The sequence below is a fragment of the Sus scrofa genome, chromosome 8 (genome assembly GCF_000003025.6).
Source record: "Sus scrofa isolate TJ Tabasco breed Duroc chromosome 8, Sscrofa11.1, whole genome shotgun sequence".
Taxonomy (NCBI): domain Eukaryota; kingdom Metazoa; phylum Chordata; class Mammalia; order Artiodactyla; family Suidae; genus Sus; species Sus scrofa.
The window spans coordinates 132,034,870-132,054,275 of NC_010450.4; the positions used below are offsets into that span (position 1 = coordinate 132,034,870).

Consider the following 19,406-nt stretch of genomic DNA (forward strand, 5'->3'; position numbering starts at 1 on the left):
AGGAGTTCCCCCTGTGGCTCACAACAAACCCAACCAGTAATCGTGAGGACATGGGTTCGATCTCTGGCCTCGCTCAGTGGGTTAAGGATCCAGTGTTGCCGTGAGCTGTGGTGTAGGTCACAGATGAGGCTCCAATCCTGTGTTGCTGTGGCTGTGGTGCAGGCTGGCAGTTGCAGCTCCGATTGGGCCCCTAGCCTGGGAATTTCCATATGCTGAGGGTATGGCCCTAAGAAGCCAAAAACAAAATAAAACAGAAAAAGCAAACTGAAAATGTCTGGCTTGTCTGCACACACTTTCGGCTTGTTTATGTTTTAAGGTGTATTTTTATTTACAAAGTGAGATGATGTATAACAGACAATGCAGTTACAAACATTTGATATCTCCATTTTCATGAAAAAGTATATAAATATATTACAGGAAGTTCTAGATAGTAAACATTAGAAATTGATACAGTAAACGTTTGCTACTTTTTTTCTATGCCAGTATTACCGTCGTTTAAAGCTTAAATACTGGTTTCAAGTATCCCCTATAAAATAACTCTAGTTTATTAAAATACTGGAAAATAATTTTGCTATAAACAAGATTGGTGCATTAAAAATAGACTCGATGTGTCCCTGTAACAGCGTCGACTATAATCAAATGCTGCCTCAATCATCCCTAAGATCTGCGTTATTCAGTTAGTGTTAAAAAAATCTTTGTTCTCACAGGTTAAAGTAGCTGTAAAAATACAGCATTTCACCATTGTTTATTGCTATTGCGAATGGCCCCTCTAAGGTAGAGGAGAATAAGCCTAAGGATATTGTGTGAACTTGCTGCCCTGGGATCTTTATTTTAAACAGAGAACAGGCGCGTCTGCTGGGAGTGAGGACTGAAACGGACAGACATCTGGAAGCCTGTTCTTTTCACGTCACTGCACAGGCAGGGGCTGCTCTTTTTGCTCTTCCTCAGCTTGAAGACGTGTCAGGACATAAAGGATGACTTGATAGCAGAAAATATATTGATCCTATAGCCAAAAAGAAAAAAAAAAAAAGGAAAAAGAGAAAGAAGATTTTAGATGTGTAATGTGATTACACACACACACACACACACACACACACACACATTTAGCTTCGCCACTACTGGAAGTGAAATGAGGAGGGAAAAAGCCTTGGGGCTGTGGGGGTGAGTGCCAACTGAATTGCTCTCTGATTAGTGGGTCACTTCTATTTTTTGTGCCTTGGTGATATTTATGATTTGCTTTTATAATGGAAAAATAAACTTGCTACAAAAGTTCTTCTAGATGGAGTTCCCGTCGTAGCGCAGTGGTTAACGAATCCGACTAGGAACCATGAGGTTGCGGGTTCGGTCCCTGCCCTTGCTCAGTGGGTTAATGATCCAGCGTTGCCGTGAGCTGTGGTGTAGGTTGCAGACGCGGCTCGGATCCTGTGTTTGCTGTGGCTCTGGCGTAGGCCGGTGGCTACAGCTCCGATTCAACCCCTAGCCTGGGAACCTCCATATGCCGCGGGAGCGGCCCAAGAAATAGCAACAACAACAACAACAACAAAAGACAAAAAAAAGACAAAAGACCAAAAAAAAAAAAAAAAAAAAAAAAAAGTTCTTCTAGACTTAACTCATTTTGATTTCCTGAAATGTCAAGAAATTAATACCCAAGAAGCTACACAGAATAATTGTCTTTTGGAGTTCCCACTGTGGTGCAACAGGACTGGTGGTGTCTCTGGAGCACTGGGACACAGGTTTGATTCCTGGACCGGCACAGTGGGTTGACAATCTGGCATAGGTCGAAATTGCAGCTCAGATCCGACCCCTGGCCCAGGAACTCCATATTCCACAAAGGGGGAAAAAAAAAATCTTTAAATATTTTGGAAGAAAATAATATTTTTGATTTGAAAAATGAAATGTTTTTTAAAAATTTGCTTTTTTGTGAAATTAACTATTAAGTTAATAGTGCAGAGATCTGAGTTTTCTTGTTATTTGGAAAGGAATTATGAGGCTTACAAAAAAAGAAAAATTCACAACATACTAAGTGGAAAGTAACAAAACAACAACTATAGTTGAACCTCATTTAAAACAGTTGTGTGCGCACAGGTATGTGGAATGACCGGCCCAAGGGGACGCTGTGTAGCACAGAGAACTCCGCACAGTATTCTGGGATAATCCCTATGGGGGGAAAGACTCTGAGAGAGAGTGGGTATGTGTGTATGTATGACTGGGTCACTTTGCTGTACAGCAGAAATTACCACAGCCTTGTATATAAACTATCCTTCAATAAAACTGAAAAAAAAAGTTGTGTGCATGTGAACACACACACACACACACACAGACCCCTAAAGAATGTTAGGAATGTCACCTGAGATGTTCACAGCTCTGAAGAACAGGGCCCTAGAGGGACGACCCTTTACTTCCTTTGGGTGCGTATCTGACGTTAACGTGCCCACATTTATCCCTGACTTTCTCTCGTGCCACAAACTCCTCACACCACATCTTCCTACAACCAAACCCACTCTACTCTGGGTCACCAGTGCTTGCCACCTGACCAAGCTGGCTGAGGTTTTCTGTTTGTCTTTTTAGGGCCACCCCCGCGGCACATGGAGGTTCGCAGGCCAGGGGTGGAACGGGAACTGCAGCTGCCGGCGGGCACCCCAGCCACAGCCACGCAGGATCCTTAACCCACTGAGCAAGGCCAGGGATGGAACCTGTGTTCTCATGGATGAGAGTCAGATTCGTTTTCGCCGAGTCATGACGGGAACTCCAAGCTCTCTGGGTCTAACCCCGCACCCTCGTTCCCAAATCAGGTCGTGTTTTGACACAGCAGCCACAGCGCTCCTTTAAAGTGGGAGGAGTTTGAGGTGGTCGTTCCCACGCACAGCCCCGTGGCGGCTCCACTGCACCCAGAGCACCGCCCAAGTCCCGGCCTCGTCACCCCCTCTCGCCCCTCTCCCGCGGCGACGCTGGCCGCGGCTCTTCTGGAACCCACACGGCCCACGCCCACCTGGGATGGAGCGTCTGCCTGGACGGCTCTTGTTCGCAGCCGCCTGCATGACGCCCCCTCCACGTTCTTCCAATGTCTGCGCAAGGGGTCCTTTCTTAGTGGTGCCACTCTACTTAAGATAGCACCCTAATCTTTACCCTACTCTTTCCCCCGGAAAGCATTTACCCCTTTCTTTAAAAATTTTTTAAAATATTTTATTTCATTTTTAAAAATTTCATTGAAGGAGAGTTGATTTACATGCAGTGTTGTGTTAATTTCTGCAGTAGAGCAAAGTGAGTCAGTTATACACGTATCCATTCGTTTCATATTTGTTTCCCATTTGGTTATCACAGACTGTTGAGCAGTGTTCCTTGTGCCACACGACAGGTCCCCGTTGACCATCCACTTCATGTACAATAGTGCGGACATGCTGACCCCAAGCCCCCAAGCCACCCTTCCCCCAGTCTGTCCCCTTTCGTACCCCTAAGTTTGTTTTCCAAGACTGCGAGTCTGTTTCTGTTTTGTAAATAAGTTCATTTGTATCATTAAAAAAATTAAAAAGACAAAAAGACAAAAAACAAAAGATAAAAAGTAAAAAATAAAAACGAAAAATTTAACATCACTTTCAAAGATCCTATGGCATTACCTAGTCAATGGCTTTATTATCTGCCTTTCTCATCACCATCCAGTAGAATTTTTATTTTAGCAGGGATCTTCATCTGATTTATTGGAGCACTGATGTGCTCCAAGTACCTAGAGGGGTACCTGGCACACAATAGGCACTTAATTTTTTTTGTTTGTTTGTCTTTTTGCCATTTCTTGGGCTGCTCCTGCGGCATATGGAGGTTCTCAGGCTAAGGGTCGAATCAGAGCTGTAGCTGCCAGTCCACACCAGGGTCACAGCAACTCGGGATCCGAGCCACATCTGTGACCTACACCACAGCTCATGGCAACGCTGGATCATCAACCCACTGAGCAAGACCAGGGATCAAACCCACAACCTCATGGTTCCTAGTCGGATTTGCTAACCACTGAGCCATGACGGGGACTCCAACAGGCACTTAATAATTAACTGTTGAACCAGTGAACTTCTTAGGTCTAAGGAACTGCTTGTACAGATCAATATTTTCTTTACCTAAAAATAAGACTCTGAATTAGATTAATTAGAAGACTTAATTTGAATTAAAATGGCTATAAGGGGAAAGTGGGCAAATTCTAATTTTAAAGACAGTAAACGTACATATTCTTCAAGAGATAGAGAAATATGAATTCACAGATATATGAAAATAGCTTCCACACTGCTCCCTCCGTACAAACAAAAAGGATGGTGGAACTACGCCGACTTTTACTCTAAGCAACGCAGTCCCTGTGAAGGACCTGAGTCTGCAGGTCAGGGGGTAAGAAAACTCAAGTTCTGACTTCAGGGGAGAGAAATGAAAATGATCAAAAGAGGATAAATGAACTCTTCTCCTATTCAAGCGAGGCAACTTTAGTCTCCCTTCCTGCCTTCTGGTCAATGCTGTTGAATCCATTCCCTCTCTGGAAATTTCTATAGCAAGACCATAACCTTCTATCTCTTTTTTACGTTAGAAATGGGAAAGGAGTGCCACTAAATACATGCTATTTTCTGCAACACCCATTTTTTGCACCAGATATGCTACTCTATTCTCTGTAATCTATTCATTTTAGATATTGCATTTCCTCGCCTTTTAAACTAAAAGGCAACATTTAAAAAAGAGAGCCTGGGAGTTCCCGTCATGGCTCAGCAGAAACAAATCTGACTGGCATCCATGAGGATGCAGGTTCGATCCCTTGCTCAGTGGGTTAAGAATCCAGCGTTGCCACGAGCTGTGGCTATAGGTTGCAGATGCGGCTCGGATCTGGCGTTGCTGTGGCTGTGGTGTAGGCCAGCGGCTACAGCTCCAATTTGACCCCAGGCCTGGAGACTTCTGCATGCTGAGGGGGCAGCCATGGAAAGAAAAAAAAAAAAAAAAGAAAGATAAAGAGAGAGCCTGGGAGTATTTTCACAAAAATCCTCATTAGAAGGCACCCGCCAAAACTCACCTCCGTCTGAACCATTCCGTGTCTTTGCAGTCTCATGCAGCGCACTACATCAGAGATGCCAAACTGCAGGAGGAAAGAGAATCTGCATGTTACATACAAACGCTAACGCCAGAGATTCACCCAGATGTCTGCACCCCAATCCTCCCTTCTAACAGTCTTGAGAAACTGTTCCAGACAAAATGAAATTGGTCAACTGACTTTGCCATCATTTGATAAATTTATTTATGATCTTTCTAAGAATTAGCAAGGTTATTCTATTTGAAAATTCCCAACAGAAATTGTCTTCCCTCTGAAACCTGACGAATCTCTAATATTTCCATTAGAAAATGCAAAATATTTTTCTACATTTTGCTGTTCAGAATAAAGTTTCTTTCTTTCTTTCTTTCTTTTTTTTTTTTTGCTTTTTAGGGCCACACCCATTGCATATGGAAGTTCCCAGGCTGAGGGCCTAGTTGGAGCCGTAGCTGACCACAGCCTACACCACAGCCACAGCAACGCCGGTTCCCTAACCCACGGATCAAGGCCAAGGATTGAACCTTTATCCTCATGGTTGTTAGTCAGGTTCGTTACTGCTGAGTCACGATGGAAACTCCCAGAATAAAATTTCTGATCTTTTTATTTTCACAAGAGCGAAACAGACTTTTTTTGGGTCCTATTTAAATTATCATGGAAGATATAATTAATACAGTGTGAAAAGCAAGACAGAATTGTTTTTCAACAAATTCTTCAAGAGTCAGTGATTTTAATTATATATTATGTATAGTAAGATAGTTTAACATTTTAAGTGAGATTTTACTTTTATTAGCAGTTTATTTAGTAATAAAATTTTAAAATTGGGATTAATTATTGAGATAGATTGTTTATATTTTGTTAAAAATGACAAAGTGTATTTCCCACCTATGGTAACAATAACAAAAAAAGAATTTAAGTTTTTTCATTTCAAAAATAGGCTATATTTTGTGCCTCAATATTTCTATGCCTAAAAGTATGATAACAAAATAACTATCTCACACGAGTCTAAGACTGCAGAGAGTAAAATGTAATAACTGCATAGGGGGCTTTGAACTCACGGTTAAAAAACCCAGTAAAACAAATGCATGTTTGAAGTATTTTTTCTGCTTGGTAATGGCCTAGGAATATTTGAATGTTTACTAAAATACAATTTTACGTAGTAAGAAAATCAGGCCATTCCTATACACTGATAAATAAAAAAATCTGGAGATGACCGCACATGATTGAACTCCATCGTTATTTCTGGTCAAACGCTCGTTCAGCCTACATCTTGCACTCACTTCGAGATCCTGACTGATTAATCCTAGAACCACATCGATGCATATCAGGGTCCCCGAGCGGCCAATGCCAGCACTGCAGTGCGTGATGATCGGGCCTGATCTGTGAACGTGTCTCATGTAGGAGATGAAAGTGAGCAAGTCGTCCGGCTGAGAAGGTGTGTCGTGGTCTGGCCAGGCCGTGAAATTCAGATGAGAAATATGTCGCACCTCTCCCGTCTGAAATCATACAGTAGAGTAAGTAGGTAAAGGTGAACTATGCTGCTCACAAGTAATTGATACTATTTTGTCCTTTAAAATTTTTACGTGCCCATTGGATTAGATCTAAGGAAAAGTGGAGGAGACAGACGCCATCGAGCAATACACGGAGGGCCTTTAAGAGGGGGGCATTAGATCGACACTTCGCTATTGGTAGCAAACTACTTTTGGGAAACCCTAATAGAAAACAACATTTTAATGTGTGAATAACAACCTTGTTTTAATGATCCCATTTCAAATGCACCTCTAATAAAAGCCACAGTCATTTCATTGGCTTAAAAGCCCTACGTGATCAGGCCCTAACCTCCTCCTCTGGCCACGTCACTCCAGCCGTAAGGACCTCTCTGTGGTTCTTTAGAAACACTAGGTGTAGTGTGGTCTCAGGGCCTTTGCACTTGCTTTTTCTGACTGAAATGCTTCTCTACCCTCAGATATCCCTACGGCTCCCTCAATTCCTTCACGACTGTTTCCATAGCATCAATAACGCCACTGTCTTTTCATTAGAAAGTAAGCTCCATGAGATCAGGGGTTTCCTTTTGTATCATTAACTGCTGAACCCCTAGATTCCATAACAGGGCCCAAGCTCTGTAAACATGTTGATTAAGTAAATAAATAAATAATCTAAGGAGTTCCGCTGTGGCTCAGTGGGTTAAGAACCTGAGGGTGTCTGTGAGGATGCAGGTTCAATCCCTGGTCTCTCTCAGTGGGTTAAGGATCTGGTGTTGCTGCAAGCTGCAGTGTAGGTCAGAGATGAGGCTCAGAACTGGCATTGCTGTGGCTGTGGTGTAGGGTGCAGCTCCAATTCAGCCCCCGGCCTGGGAACTTCCATATGCCGCAGGTGTGGCCAAAAAAAAAAAATCTTGAAGGAAATTCTCCTGCTATGTTGACATGCCACCAATAAAACGGAGTCAATGTAGTTTATTTCTATGAAAGTAAAATTACCCTGTTTCTTTAACAAAATCAAAACCCCAACAGGAAACACGTTACTCACGCTGAGATGGTATTACTGGGTAGAGGAAGGAGATTAAGGGAGGGGGTGTGGAGGTGAGGGAACAGCAGCAGCTTTGCTTAAGGTACACCCACCTACCTAATTCAAGCTGCCTTTATTCAGGGCTTGGGTGGCTGCAACAGGAATTCCCTGAATAACAAACACTCATGCTACAATTGTCCAGGTATTACCAAATATGCTGTCTTTATAGGGGAATATTTTTAAACAGTTTTTTTTTTTTTTTTGGCCATGCTCACGGCATGAAGTTCCTGGGCCAGGGACTGAAGCCTCACCACAGCAGTGATAACACTAGATCCTTACCTGCTTGGCCACTAGGGAACTCCTAGAGATTGTTGAAATAGTTTGATTGAGTCTACCTAGAGGTTTGACCTTCAAACAATCAGTTTCTAGTACACAGCTTCTGAGCCTTTCTGTGCTATCACTAAGCAGAGGATGACGACTGATCCTGTACACGGCCTAGGTTCTCGTTTTCATTTTACTATAGTGCCTGCTGGAGGAAACTGGAAGAATTCATGAAGAGGGCCACATTTAAACTTGTAGTAGATGAAAAACCATAGACGGAATTAGTTCCACTGAAGTGGGAGCCAAGAACCACTGGAAACCACGGGCTTTTATTCAGACACGTGTTGAGTCAACCGTGGGCCAAGGTAATCCACATACCTGAATATCTTCTAGGGTCATTGCTCTTACTACAAAGCCCTTCAGCTGCTGCATTCTCACAAGAGCCAGTCGAAGCCGGTCGCCGACCATGGTTGTTTTGCCTAGAATGTTGGGCCAGTAGCGCTGGCATTTGATTTTTTCCCCTTCTACTTCTTGGGTCATCATGGCTATCACTGTCGATTTCTGCTCCCAGATCATCTGCCAGAAATCTCCAACGGTTGTCGGGAGAGGTCCTTGGCAGGCAATGTAGACGAACTCTTCTCTCCCCACTGGTATCTTAATGAAGCTGGCGTTGATGTATCCACCTTCATCTCCCAGGGGCACCCTTGTTGCGTCATCTGTGAATTTCCCACCACAAAACAGAGCCGTCTATATCACCCATCTTTAAACAGGAGCCTTAGAAACAAGGTGAGTCAAAAGTTAAGAGAATTTCGGGAGTTCCTGTCGTGGCTCAGTGGTTAACGAATCGGACTAGGAGCCATGAGGTTGCGGGTTGGATCCCTGGCCTTGCTCAGTGGGTTAAGGATCTGGCGTTGCCGTGAGCTGCGGTGTAGGTCGAAGATGCGGCTGGGAACCCGCGTTGCTGTGGCTGTGGCGTAGGCCGGCAGCTACACCTCCTATTGGACCCCTAGCCTGGGAACCTCCATATGCCATGGGAGCGGCTCTAGAAATGGCAAAAAGACAAAAAAAAAAAAAAAAAAAAAAGTTATGAGAATTTCCTCATAACCACAGATGAAGTCACAAACACATTTTAATAAAGGGGTATTTTCTAACTGTAGTACAGTCAAATCATATTGCTCACTTTCTTCACTGTACAGGTACATTTAAGATGTCGACTCACTTATGATGGAACATGTAATGTGAGAAAAAGAATGTATTCATGTATTCACGTATGCTGTACAGTAGAAAAAAAATAATAAAAGGTTAAAAAAATGCTATCACTTACATGTGGAATCTAAAGAAAAAAAGATGTCAACTCAGTAAGTTTGTGACAAGATTAGGTATTACTCACATAGACATGGTTAAATTAAAATTAATTAGTGCATTTAGAACTTCTTAACTAGAGAAATACACTTTTGCTATTTCACGGTTATTTTAACAATGACACTTAGTGAATTTAATATGAATAAAAATTCCAAAAATTATTTCATAAAACAAAAATTAGTATTATAGTGAAACTATTACTTATTAAAAATATATGTGGCACAATTAATTCTTGCTTATCTAATTAAATTATATTCTTTTAAATAAGCAGCCAAAACAATAAACCAACACAATACAGTAAAAAGTAGCTTATTCTCTAGCCACTGTAACTTCGTATGGTCAAAACATAAATGTATATATGAGCCATCTTATCCAAGCAAATTAATTTGTATGTACTTACACATTAGATGTCATTTTTATTTCTGTGATTACCAAATTATGACATTTAGTAATAGATTTAAAAATCCTCGTCAGTTGCCCTTCTACTACTGACTTCTATCTCTTGGTCAATGGAAACAAATCTACTCAGTAGTTACGGATTTAGGGCTTATCCCATTCTGCTCTGAGACACTTATCTGGCCATTTTTTTGGCCTGAAACAATTACCACCTACTGTATGTTGAACCATAATCTATTCTATTTTTGAAATCCTACCTAAGATGCTATCTTTTTTTTTTTTTTTTGGCTGCACCCATGGCATGTAGAAGTTACTGAGCTAGGGATCGAACCTGAGCCAGAGCAGCAACTCAAGCTGCTGTAGTGACAATGCTGGATCCTTAAATCACTGCCCACAAGGCAACTCCCTAAGATTCAATTCTTAAAGGGAGTTTTCCAAAATGAATTTTGGGTCTTCTACCTTGAATGAAAAAATTCAATTGCACTAATATTTATTACATGATTTTTCACTAGTGCTTCTATTATTTATCTTTTTTGTTTTTTGGTCTTTTTAGGGCTGCAACTGTGGCATATGGAGGTTGCTAGGCTAGAAGCTGAATCAGAGCTGCAGCTGCTGGCCTACACCATTGCCACTCCAGATCCTTAACCCAATGATCTGAGGCCAGGGATCAAACCCGCGTCCTCATAGATACTAGTTGAGTTCATTACTGCTAAGTCACGACTGGAACTCCTTTGTTATTTATCTTTGAATTTTGACTTCCTGGCAAAGACAAGGTCAGTGTGTCATATGGTGTAATTCAATAGGCTAGTACATATAAATATAGTTTGTGATTATTATAAGAAATTGCTAGATGTTAATATTTTGGCTATATACATATATTCACATATATTTTTTAAAAATCACATGTTGATTGGTGAAATGGGTAAAACATGAATAAAAAGAATTGCTTTTTTTCCCTTCTGGTATCTGGAACAATTCAAAGTACAATGCAGCTTGGCACTGCCATGGTGGCCACATGCACATATATAGCTATTAGGTACCAAGGACATTTCTCTAAGCTAAAAATGGTGGAATAACTTGACTGTGACATAGGAACTAAGACACTGCTTATCTAGAAGCCAATTCATATATACACACACACACCTATACATACATAGATATGTACCTACACACACACACACATTTATATAATAATAACTGCTATTTTGGGCCATGCTTTTAGCATGTGAAAATTTCTGGGCCAGGGATTGAAACTAGTAACAGCAGTGACAACACTGAATCCTTAACTGCTAGGCCACTAGAGAACTCCCTCAATTCGTATTTTTAAAAAGACGTAAAAAAATTCATGAATGTCTTTGGAGTTCCCGTCATGGCTCAGTGGTTAACAAACCTGAATAGCATCCGTGAGGACGTAGGTTCGATCCTTGGCCACTCTCAGTGGGTTAAAGATCTGGCACTGCCGTGAGCTGTGGTGTAGGTCATAGACACGGCTCGGATCCCGCATTGCTGTGGCTCTGGCATAAGCTGGCAGCTGTAGCTCTGACTGGACCCCTAGCCTGGGAACCTCCATATGCCGCAGGTGCAGCCCTAAAAAGACAAAAAGACAAAAAAAAAAAATTCATGAATGTCTGAAGAAATGTTTAAGATTCCTCTACTCAACTTCCAGAATATACAGAAAATTTTAAAAGAATTCGCACTGTAAATATGAAATTGTTACCAATGTAATTCTCTGAATGGGTGTGTGTGTGTGTGTGTGTGGGTGCACACTTATGTGAGAGACAGATAAGGTAAACTCGTGCCTAAGTTTTTAAAAACCAGTTTAAATTATATTAAACATACATCTGATTTGAAGCCACATTAGGAACTTACAGGGAAGTATGTTTTTGTATCGGTTCTTCCTTCTATTTTCCTTAGTCTGTCCAATCAGACACTGATCCAGAGGTTTCAATTCTTGAAGATTCTGTAAGCAAAAAAAAAAAATAAATAAATAAAATTAAATTTGTTGAGAGAAGCAGTAATTCAGACTGCAAATTCAATAAAGACTGCAAATGCTTTAAATGTGCAGGTTACAAAACTGATCAGGGCCAACTGTGAGTGTTAAGAAATAGACATGACCTGTCAAGATAAAGAAGTCTAAAATCCCAATATTAATTCAATATGCCAGTTATTGAAGTACTTTGCTGCAGATATCTTTTTTTTTTTATTTTTTTAAAAAATTTTTGAGGAGTTTCCGGAGTTCCCGTCGTGGCACAGTGGTTAACGAATCTGACCAGGAATCATGAGGTTGTGGGTTCAGTCCCTGCCCTTGCTCAGTGGGTTAAGGATCCGGCGTTGCCGTGAGCTGTGGTGTAGGTTGCAGATGCAGCTTGGATCCCGTGTTGCTGTGGCTCTGGAGTAGGCCATCAGCTACAGCTCCGATTGGACCCCTAGCCTGGGAACCTCCATGTGCCACAGAAGTGGCCCTAGAAAAGGCAAAAAGACAAAAAGACAAAAAAAAAAAAAAAAAAAAAATTTGAGGAGTTCCCATCGTGACTCAATGGTAATGAACCCGACTAGTATCTATAAGGATGTGGGTTTGACTCCTGGCCTCACTCAGTGTGTGAAGGATCTGGTGTTGCTGTGAGCTGTGGTGTAGGTCACAGATGGGGCTCGGATCTGGTGTTGCTGTGGCTGTGGTGTAGGCTGGCAGCTACAGCTCCAATTTGACCCCTAGCCTGGGAACTTCCACATGCTGTGGGTGCAGGCCTAAAAAGACCAAAAAAAACCCCACCCCAAAACAAAAATTTTTGGCTGGACCTGTGGCATGTGGAAGTTCCTGGGCCAGGGATCAAACCTGAGCCGCAGCAGTGACAATGCTGGATCCTTAGCTACTACACCACCAGGGAATTCTGCTGTTGCAAATGTCTTTAACGTGTTGAAGTTAACTAACTTTGTGAGGCAGCACTTGGTAACCTTAATTTTAAATTTCAGATTAAAGATGTCTATGATTTCATTTTAGGAAAAAAAAAACACAACTTAATGAAAACAAATCTGATTTAATGAACTGCAGCAAAATTTCTTAATAATATTGTTTCTGGAGTCACAGAATATTCCATGTGGTAGAGTTGTGGTTAGGGAGTCCTAAATTCTAACAGTTTCTCACTTTTCATTCACTCGTTAATTCAACCATCCATCCAAATCAACAACTATGGACTGAAAATGCCTACTGTATACAAGGCACCGTAATAAGTGCTGGGAATATACTAGAGAACGTATTAGAGGTGATTTGGGCTCTTGTGGAGATTACAGCTTCCTAGGAGAAAGAGGCAGTAAAGAAGCAAACCAATCAATATTGTGATATATGCTTTGAAGAAATCAACAAACTGCTGTGATACAGAAGAATAAACATCTGGTTTATAAAGGGTTGGGATGGAAGGTCTCTAAGATGGAAAGATTTAAACTTAAAACCTCAAAGAAGAAGAAATCATTTATGCAAATGGAGAGGAAGAGTATACCCTAACTATTGTGAGCTTGTTTCCAAATCTGTAGAGTGGGGATTTCAATACTCTGTGCATTAAATACAAAGCATCTAGCACATTAGAGAAGTTCTCCTTAGAAGTCATCTCCTTTCACTTCAGGGGCTGTGGAAAGCCTAGGAAGTAGGAGGTTAGCAGATGGTGTGAGGAAGATGGGCAGAGTGGACCCCAAACCACCATGATGCCACGTTACTCTCTGGCCTCGCGGTAAATAACGGATGGAGAAAGACCAGAGGAGCCAGGCCTCTGAACCACTGCTGCTTTGAATGGGGGCTGGGGGGGGGCACATCCGTGGAGCTGTATTAAATGAAAAGCTGTTGCTAATGATGAATCACATCTATAGTGTATTAATTATGAAGTTTAGTGGATGGCTGGAATTCTTACTTCACTTAAAAAAAAACAACAAAGCTCTTTATCCTTACGTATGAGGTTAATCTTTAGGGAGATTTAGCAAGCTCCAAAGTGGCTAAAGAGATCCCTTGAAATCCATACTACTAGCCTTCTCATTAGAAAAATTAATTTACTGCTAGAAATAAAGAGACAGTGCTTTTATAGTTGGAAATAAAGTTGTAATAGGCATTTTCAAAATTTCTCCTAATCTTGCACAAAGCTTTGAGGAAAAAAAACCATTGTCAGAAACCTCTTACCTCCAGCTCCTTAGATGGAATTCCTTGATCTAGTAAACCCCGTAACATTCGAATCACTGACTTCAACTCAGTACCAGTGTATTTACCGGAGGGAAGCACTTTGACGACGGGCAGCGCGGTGAGCTCCTCGTCTGTCAGGAAGGAATGATCTAACAAGAAGACGGCAATTGATTAAAAGGAGAAAATCTCCCCTAGAACTGATTTAGCCAATGAGAGAACTACGTTTACCCTATTCTTACTTCATCTTTTTTTTCTTATTACAAAAGTGAGTCCTTGAATTAACAAGACAGTAGAATTAAGAGGTAAGCATACAACTACAATGGCATAGAAAAACCCTGGCTAGGAGTTCCCGTCGTGGCTCAGTGGTTAACGAATCTGACTAGAAACCATGAGGTTGCAGGTTCGATCCCTGGCCTTGCTCAGTGGGTTAAGGATCTGGCGTTGCCGTGAGCTGTGGTGTAGGTTGCAGACGTGGCTGGGATCTGGCGTTGCTGTGGCTGTGGTGCAGGCTGGCGGCTACAGCTCCGATTGGACCCCTAGCCTGGGAACCTCCACATGCTGTGGGAGCAGCCCTAGAAATGTCAAAAAGACCAAAAAAACAAAACCAACCCCCCTCCCCAAAACCCTGGCTATAGCAAGGCCCTCACAATCCTTTTTTTTTTCTTCTTTTTACAGCCGCATCTGCGGCATATCAAAGTACTCGGGCTTGGGGTCTGCAGCTGCCGGCTTATGCCACAGCCATGGCAATACCGGATCCTTAAACCCATTGAGCAAGGCCAGGGACTGAACCCGCATCCTCATGGACACTGTGTTGGGCTCCTAACCTTCTGGGAACTCCTACCCAACTGAACACCACAGTGACTGTTCTTAAGTCTCTTCACTCTCAATTACATTTAGTTTCTTTTCTTCTTTTTATATTATAGTTGTTTTGCAATGTACTAAAGGGGTTTCTAAAGGTGTTTAAATTGTTTCTTTTTGCTCCAATGGCACTGTTGACTTCATGAAAATGTTTTAAGTCCTGTTTTCACTCTGCATTTAAATTAGCTTCCAAGCACATGGAGAAAAGACTTTCTCCCCTCCACCCACCCTTGGTACCAGTGCCACTATCTCTGGCATTTGACAGTTTTCTCCATGCAAACGAAATCCTTAGGGTCTTCAGAAGTTTTTCAAACAAGGGATATCAGTGTCTGAGAAGAGATATGTGTTTAATTTAGTACCTGCTCTATCTACAGAAAGTGCTGATAAAAGAAGGCAACTGTTATCCTGGAAAAAAAGTAGGAGAGACTTCTTGCTATAGTCTGCACTAGTGTAGCTTTAATTACGTCGACCAGCCTATCAGCACATTCTGATGATGGAGCTACTATGCAGGCAACAGCGATGCTGGGCACTGTGGGGGGCGCTTGAGAAGCTTAAGGTCCTTCTGGGACGAAGGCTAGTTGTGTATACAGAATTCAGTTATGCGAAAAATTTAGAGAACTGAGTGTGAATGCAACAGGAGCTCAGAGGCTGGAGAGCTGAGCCTGGGCTACAGAATTTGATAAGAGCACTGTCACCGGCATCAACAGTCTACCTCAAACAAGGTGTTCATTTGATTGACTTCTTTACTTTCTTTCATCAACTAAGACTTCAAATCACAACACTACTTTCTTTCATTGCATTAGTATAACATTTCCTTATAAGAAAAAAGAGAAGTGAAACACTGGATAGAATTCTGTTTCTCTACTGGCTCAGTATAAAAGAGGCAGTTAAGAGTGAGGACAGATAAGTGACTCTTCGTCTTAAAAATGAGACTGAGGTTCACTGGAGCTCCTGTCGTGGCGCTATGGAAACAAATCAGACTAGGAACCATGAAGTTGTGGGTTCGATCCCCAGCTTTGCTCAGTGGGTGAAGGATCTGGCGTTGCCATGAGCTGCGGTGTAGGCTGGCGGCTACAGCTCTGACTAGACCCTTAGCCTGGGAACCTCCATATACTGCAGGTGCAGCCCTAAAAAGACCAAAAAAAAAAAAAAAAAAAAAAAAAAAAGAGACTGAGGTTCAAAGCAAATAATTTCCTATATTTGAACTGTTCTCCCAATTTTACTACAAATAATGTGCTCAATTTCTTATTCCAAGATGGAAAAATTATGACTGTGTTTCCATTTAGTGTTTACATATTTACACATTTTACTCCAAGTCTCTGAGAATTTTAGCTCAACCATGCAAATACCTGGTTGTATAAATGAATGTTGATGTTTGCTATGTGCTTTAACTTTATGGATAGAACCTAATAATGTAGACATAAGGTGAAATAACATAGCCATATATTCCGCAAACTAGAATTTTGAAACACTCATTTTTTTTGATTTTAAAAGTTGCTAATACATTTCTTGCCTTTATTGGAATCGCTGTGGTCTGCTGCTTCTATCGGCAGTTCATCACTTCCCCACGTTATTTCATCGTCGTCAGTCGTCTTCTCTTCTGACTTTTCAATTAATCTATGACAACAAAATACATTTATAATATTTTCTTCAGTTTGATCTCCAAAATAAATTTAAATATTATGTCCTTCAACCACATATTTCCACTGTAATTATTACGGCATTTAAAAACAGATTATCTGGAGTTCCCGTCATGGACTAGGAACCAGGAGGTTGCTGGGTTTGATCCCTGGCCTCGCTCAGTGGGTTAAGGATCCGGCGTTGCTGTGAGCTGTGGTGTAGGTCGCAGACATGGCTCTCGGATCTGATGTGGCTGTGGCTGTGGCGTAAGGCAGCAGCTGCAGCTCCGACTAGACCCCTAGCCTGGGAACCTCCATATGCTGTGGGTGTGGCCATAAAAAAAAAAAAGCCAAAAAAAAAAAAAAAGATTATCTGATTTAAAAAAGCCAAATCCACAATTCTTAAAATTTATTGGTAGATGTAGACTAAACCAAGGTACAGAATTGTTTCATATAGGTTCAATTTTGTCCGCTGAGTCTTACAGGGACGGGGTCCTCCTGGGGATGGAGAAGGTGGTGGTTTGTTTCCACACTTCGTAAGGATGAAGGACTGCAACTGCGCGGCTCTGCCTACGAGTGGCAGTATGACGACTCTTAGTTCCAGAAGTCCCTCTGAGGGACTTCAGCCTTTTGCTACAACTGGGGCTAGAAGGACACTCCAGTACCTGGGCGCTCATTTAATGCAAAAAACGCAGTACAAGCTCTCATTTTTCTAGGGGTGCATAGCAGATGCCATTTCCCTGGTAAGACGGGTCGCTAGAAAAGAGACACCTGGTGGGAGAATAATGTTTAGTGATGAGAGGAGATGAAAAAGGATAACACCAAGGCCTGAACACATTTTTTCACTTTCTTATATTCAGGGGAATAAAGCTGAGTATATTTGTGTGATGACATCAGCATATACCATGAAAGCAAGACATATACTAATGCTCCCAAAACATAACAGGCAGCAATTATGCTGCTTTTATGGTGAATATTTTCCTCTGCTCCAACTCACTGTACATCACAATTAACATGTCATTTGCAAGTTCTGCATCCAAAAGGTCTTTTTGGTCTTCTGGTAGGTACACTTTGTCTGGACAGACATGTTTTGGAGATCTTCCATCAGGCATTCATTCTCTTCTTTCTCATTCTTTTCTTTTTCTATTTTTTTTTTTTTTTGCAATTTCTTGGGCCGCTCCCTCAGCATATGGAGGTTCCCAGGCTAGGGGTCCAATCGGAGCTGTAGCTACTGGCTTACGCCAGAGCCACAGCAACGCGGGATCCGAGCCGCGTCTGCAACCTACACCACAGCTCACGGCAACGCCTGATCGTTAACCCACTGAGCAAGGCCAGGGATCCAACCCGCAACCTCGTGGTTCCTAGTTGAGTTCGTTAACCACTGCGCCACGACGGGAACTCCTCTCATTCTTTTCAATAGCTGCCTACTATTTCATTGTATGAGTATACCCTACTTTATTTTGTGTCTATCATGGATTTTTACTACTATAAACAACATTGCAGTGATTGTTCCTATAGAAATTTCTTTGTATACAGATGGTAGTGGGACCAATTCTTAGAAATAAAATTGCCAGGGAATGTACCACAACACAGTTCTTTGAACTTATGACACCCATCACTGTAAGATACACTTATACTTTTTTTTTTGGCTTTGCCCTCCACCTGCGGAAGTTCCCAGGCCAGGGACTAAACCTGTGCCACACCAGTAACCCAAACCACATGAGTGGCAATGCTGGATCTTTTACCCACTGAGCCACTAGGAAACTCCCTTATTTACTTTCTTTACATTAAGAAAGAAATAATTTTTATCCTTTTTTTTTTTTTTTTTTAAGGGTCTGCCTGTGGCATATGGAAATTCCCAGGCTAGGGGTTGAATCAAAGCTGCAGCTGAGGCCTAAGCCACGGCCAAAGCAAGGCTGGATCCAAGCTCTATCTGTGACCTTATGCCACAGCTTTTGGCAACATAGAATCCTTAACCTACTGAGCAGGGCCAGGGATCGAACCTGCATCCTCCTGGAGACTGTAACTGGTTCTTATCCTGCTGAGCCACAATGGGAATTCCAACAAAGAAACAATATTGGGAGTTTCCGTCGTGGCGCAGTGATTAACGACTAGGAACCATGAGGTTTCAGGTTCGATTCCTGGCCTTGCTCAGTGGGTTAAGGATCCGGCATTGCCGTGAGCTGTGGTGTAGGTCACAGGCACGGCTCAGATACAGTGCTGCTGTGGCTCTGGTGTTGGCCAGCGGCCTCAGCTTCAATTAGACCCCTAGCCTGGGAACCTCCATATGCCGCGGGAAGCGGCCCTAAAAAAACAAAACAAAAACAAACAAACAAACAAAAGAAACAATACTGATGACTGTAACTGTATGACCCTTCATGATTTCAGAGATGTTAACCTTTTTAAAAAGTGTATCTAAGAATCAGTAACATATTAATAAAATCTATTATGATAATAGTGGTCTCAACTGCCACCTGGAAGAAATTACATTAATTTACCCTTCCTCCACTTCCTCTACCCAACAAGAAAGCACCTATGTTTTATAATCATTGGTATCTGGCCCAGATATTTGCCAATCTTTTAAGTATAAAACTATGCATTTCTACATTAATAATATGTACCCCCTGTCTAACTTAGTGAAAAAATTCACTGTCAATTTTCTTTTCCAGGAAAATGCAGGCAGCTCCCTTCAGATGTTTGGTTATCACTTCATATGAAGCAAAATTCGTGTACAACCCCTTTGTTGCCCAACAATATATCCTCTTCCTGATAGGTCGTGTAGTGCTACAAAGTCTTACTTTATATTAGGAACTTTTCAAAAAGAAAAACATTTGCGGTGGTTTAAAATGTTTCTTATCTTCTTAGGTTTATTTTCTTATTAAAGGATAAAATTTGTGAATACAGAAAAATAGAAAAACGGAAAAATAAGTTACCTATAATTGTGCCAGGAGAAGATACTATCACCACATCTGATGGCACATTTCTTTCTAGACTTTTCCTGTACTTTTTCTGATGGTGAAGAGAAACACTGCTTTTTTTGAGCAATGTTATAACACATTGTCACAAGTCACTTAGAACCTCCTCATAAAACTATTGTGAAAACATTCTTAATAGTCAACCACGGTTCGGTAATTTAGTC

The 19,406-nt window shown here is 41.6% G+C and overlaps 1 protein-coding gene across 1 annotated transcript in view; it reads right to left on the bottom strand.

The window, feature by feature from the left end:
- PTPN13 (protein tyrosine phosphatase, non-receptor type 13) overlaps positions 301-19,406 on the bottom strand; it is a 165,256-nt gene continuing 146,150 nt past the window's right edge. The window contains 7 exon segments of the mRNA XM_013979051.2: positions 301-1,003; positions 5,033-5,095; positions 6,325-6,540; positions 8,249-8,586; positions 11,498-11,588; positions 13,791-13,939; positions 16,162-16,265. Of these exon segments, the coding sequence (XP_013834505.2) occupies positions 908-1,003; positions 5,033-5,095; positions 6,325-6,540; positions 8,249-8,586; positions 11,498-11,588; positions 13,791-13,939; positions 16,162-16,265 (1,057 nt within the window). The 3' untranslated portion in view covers positions 301-907.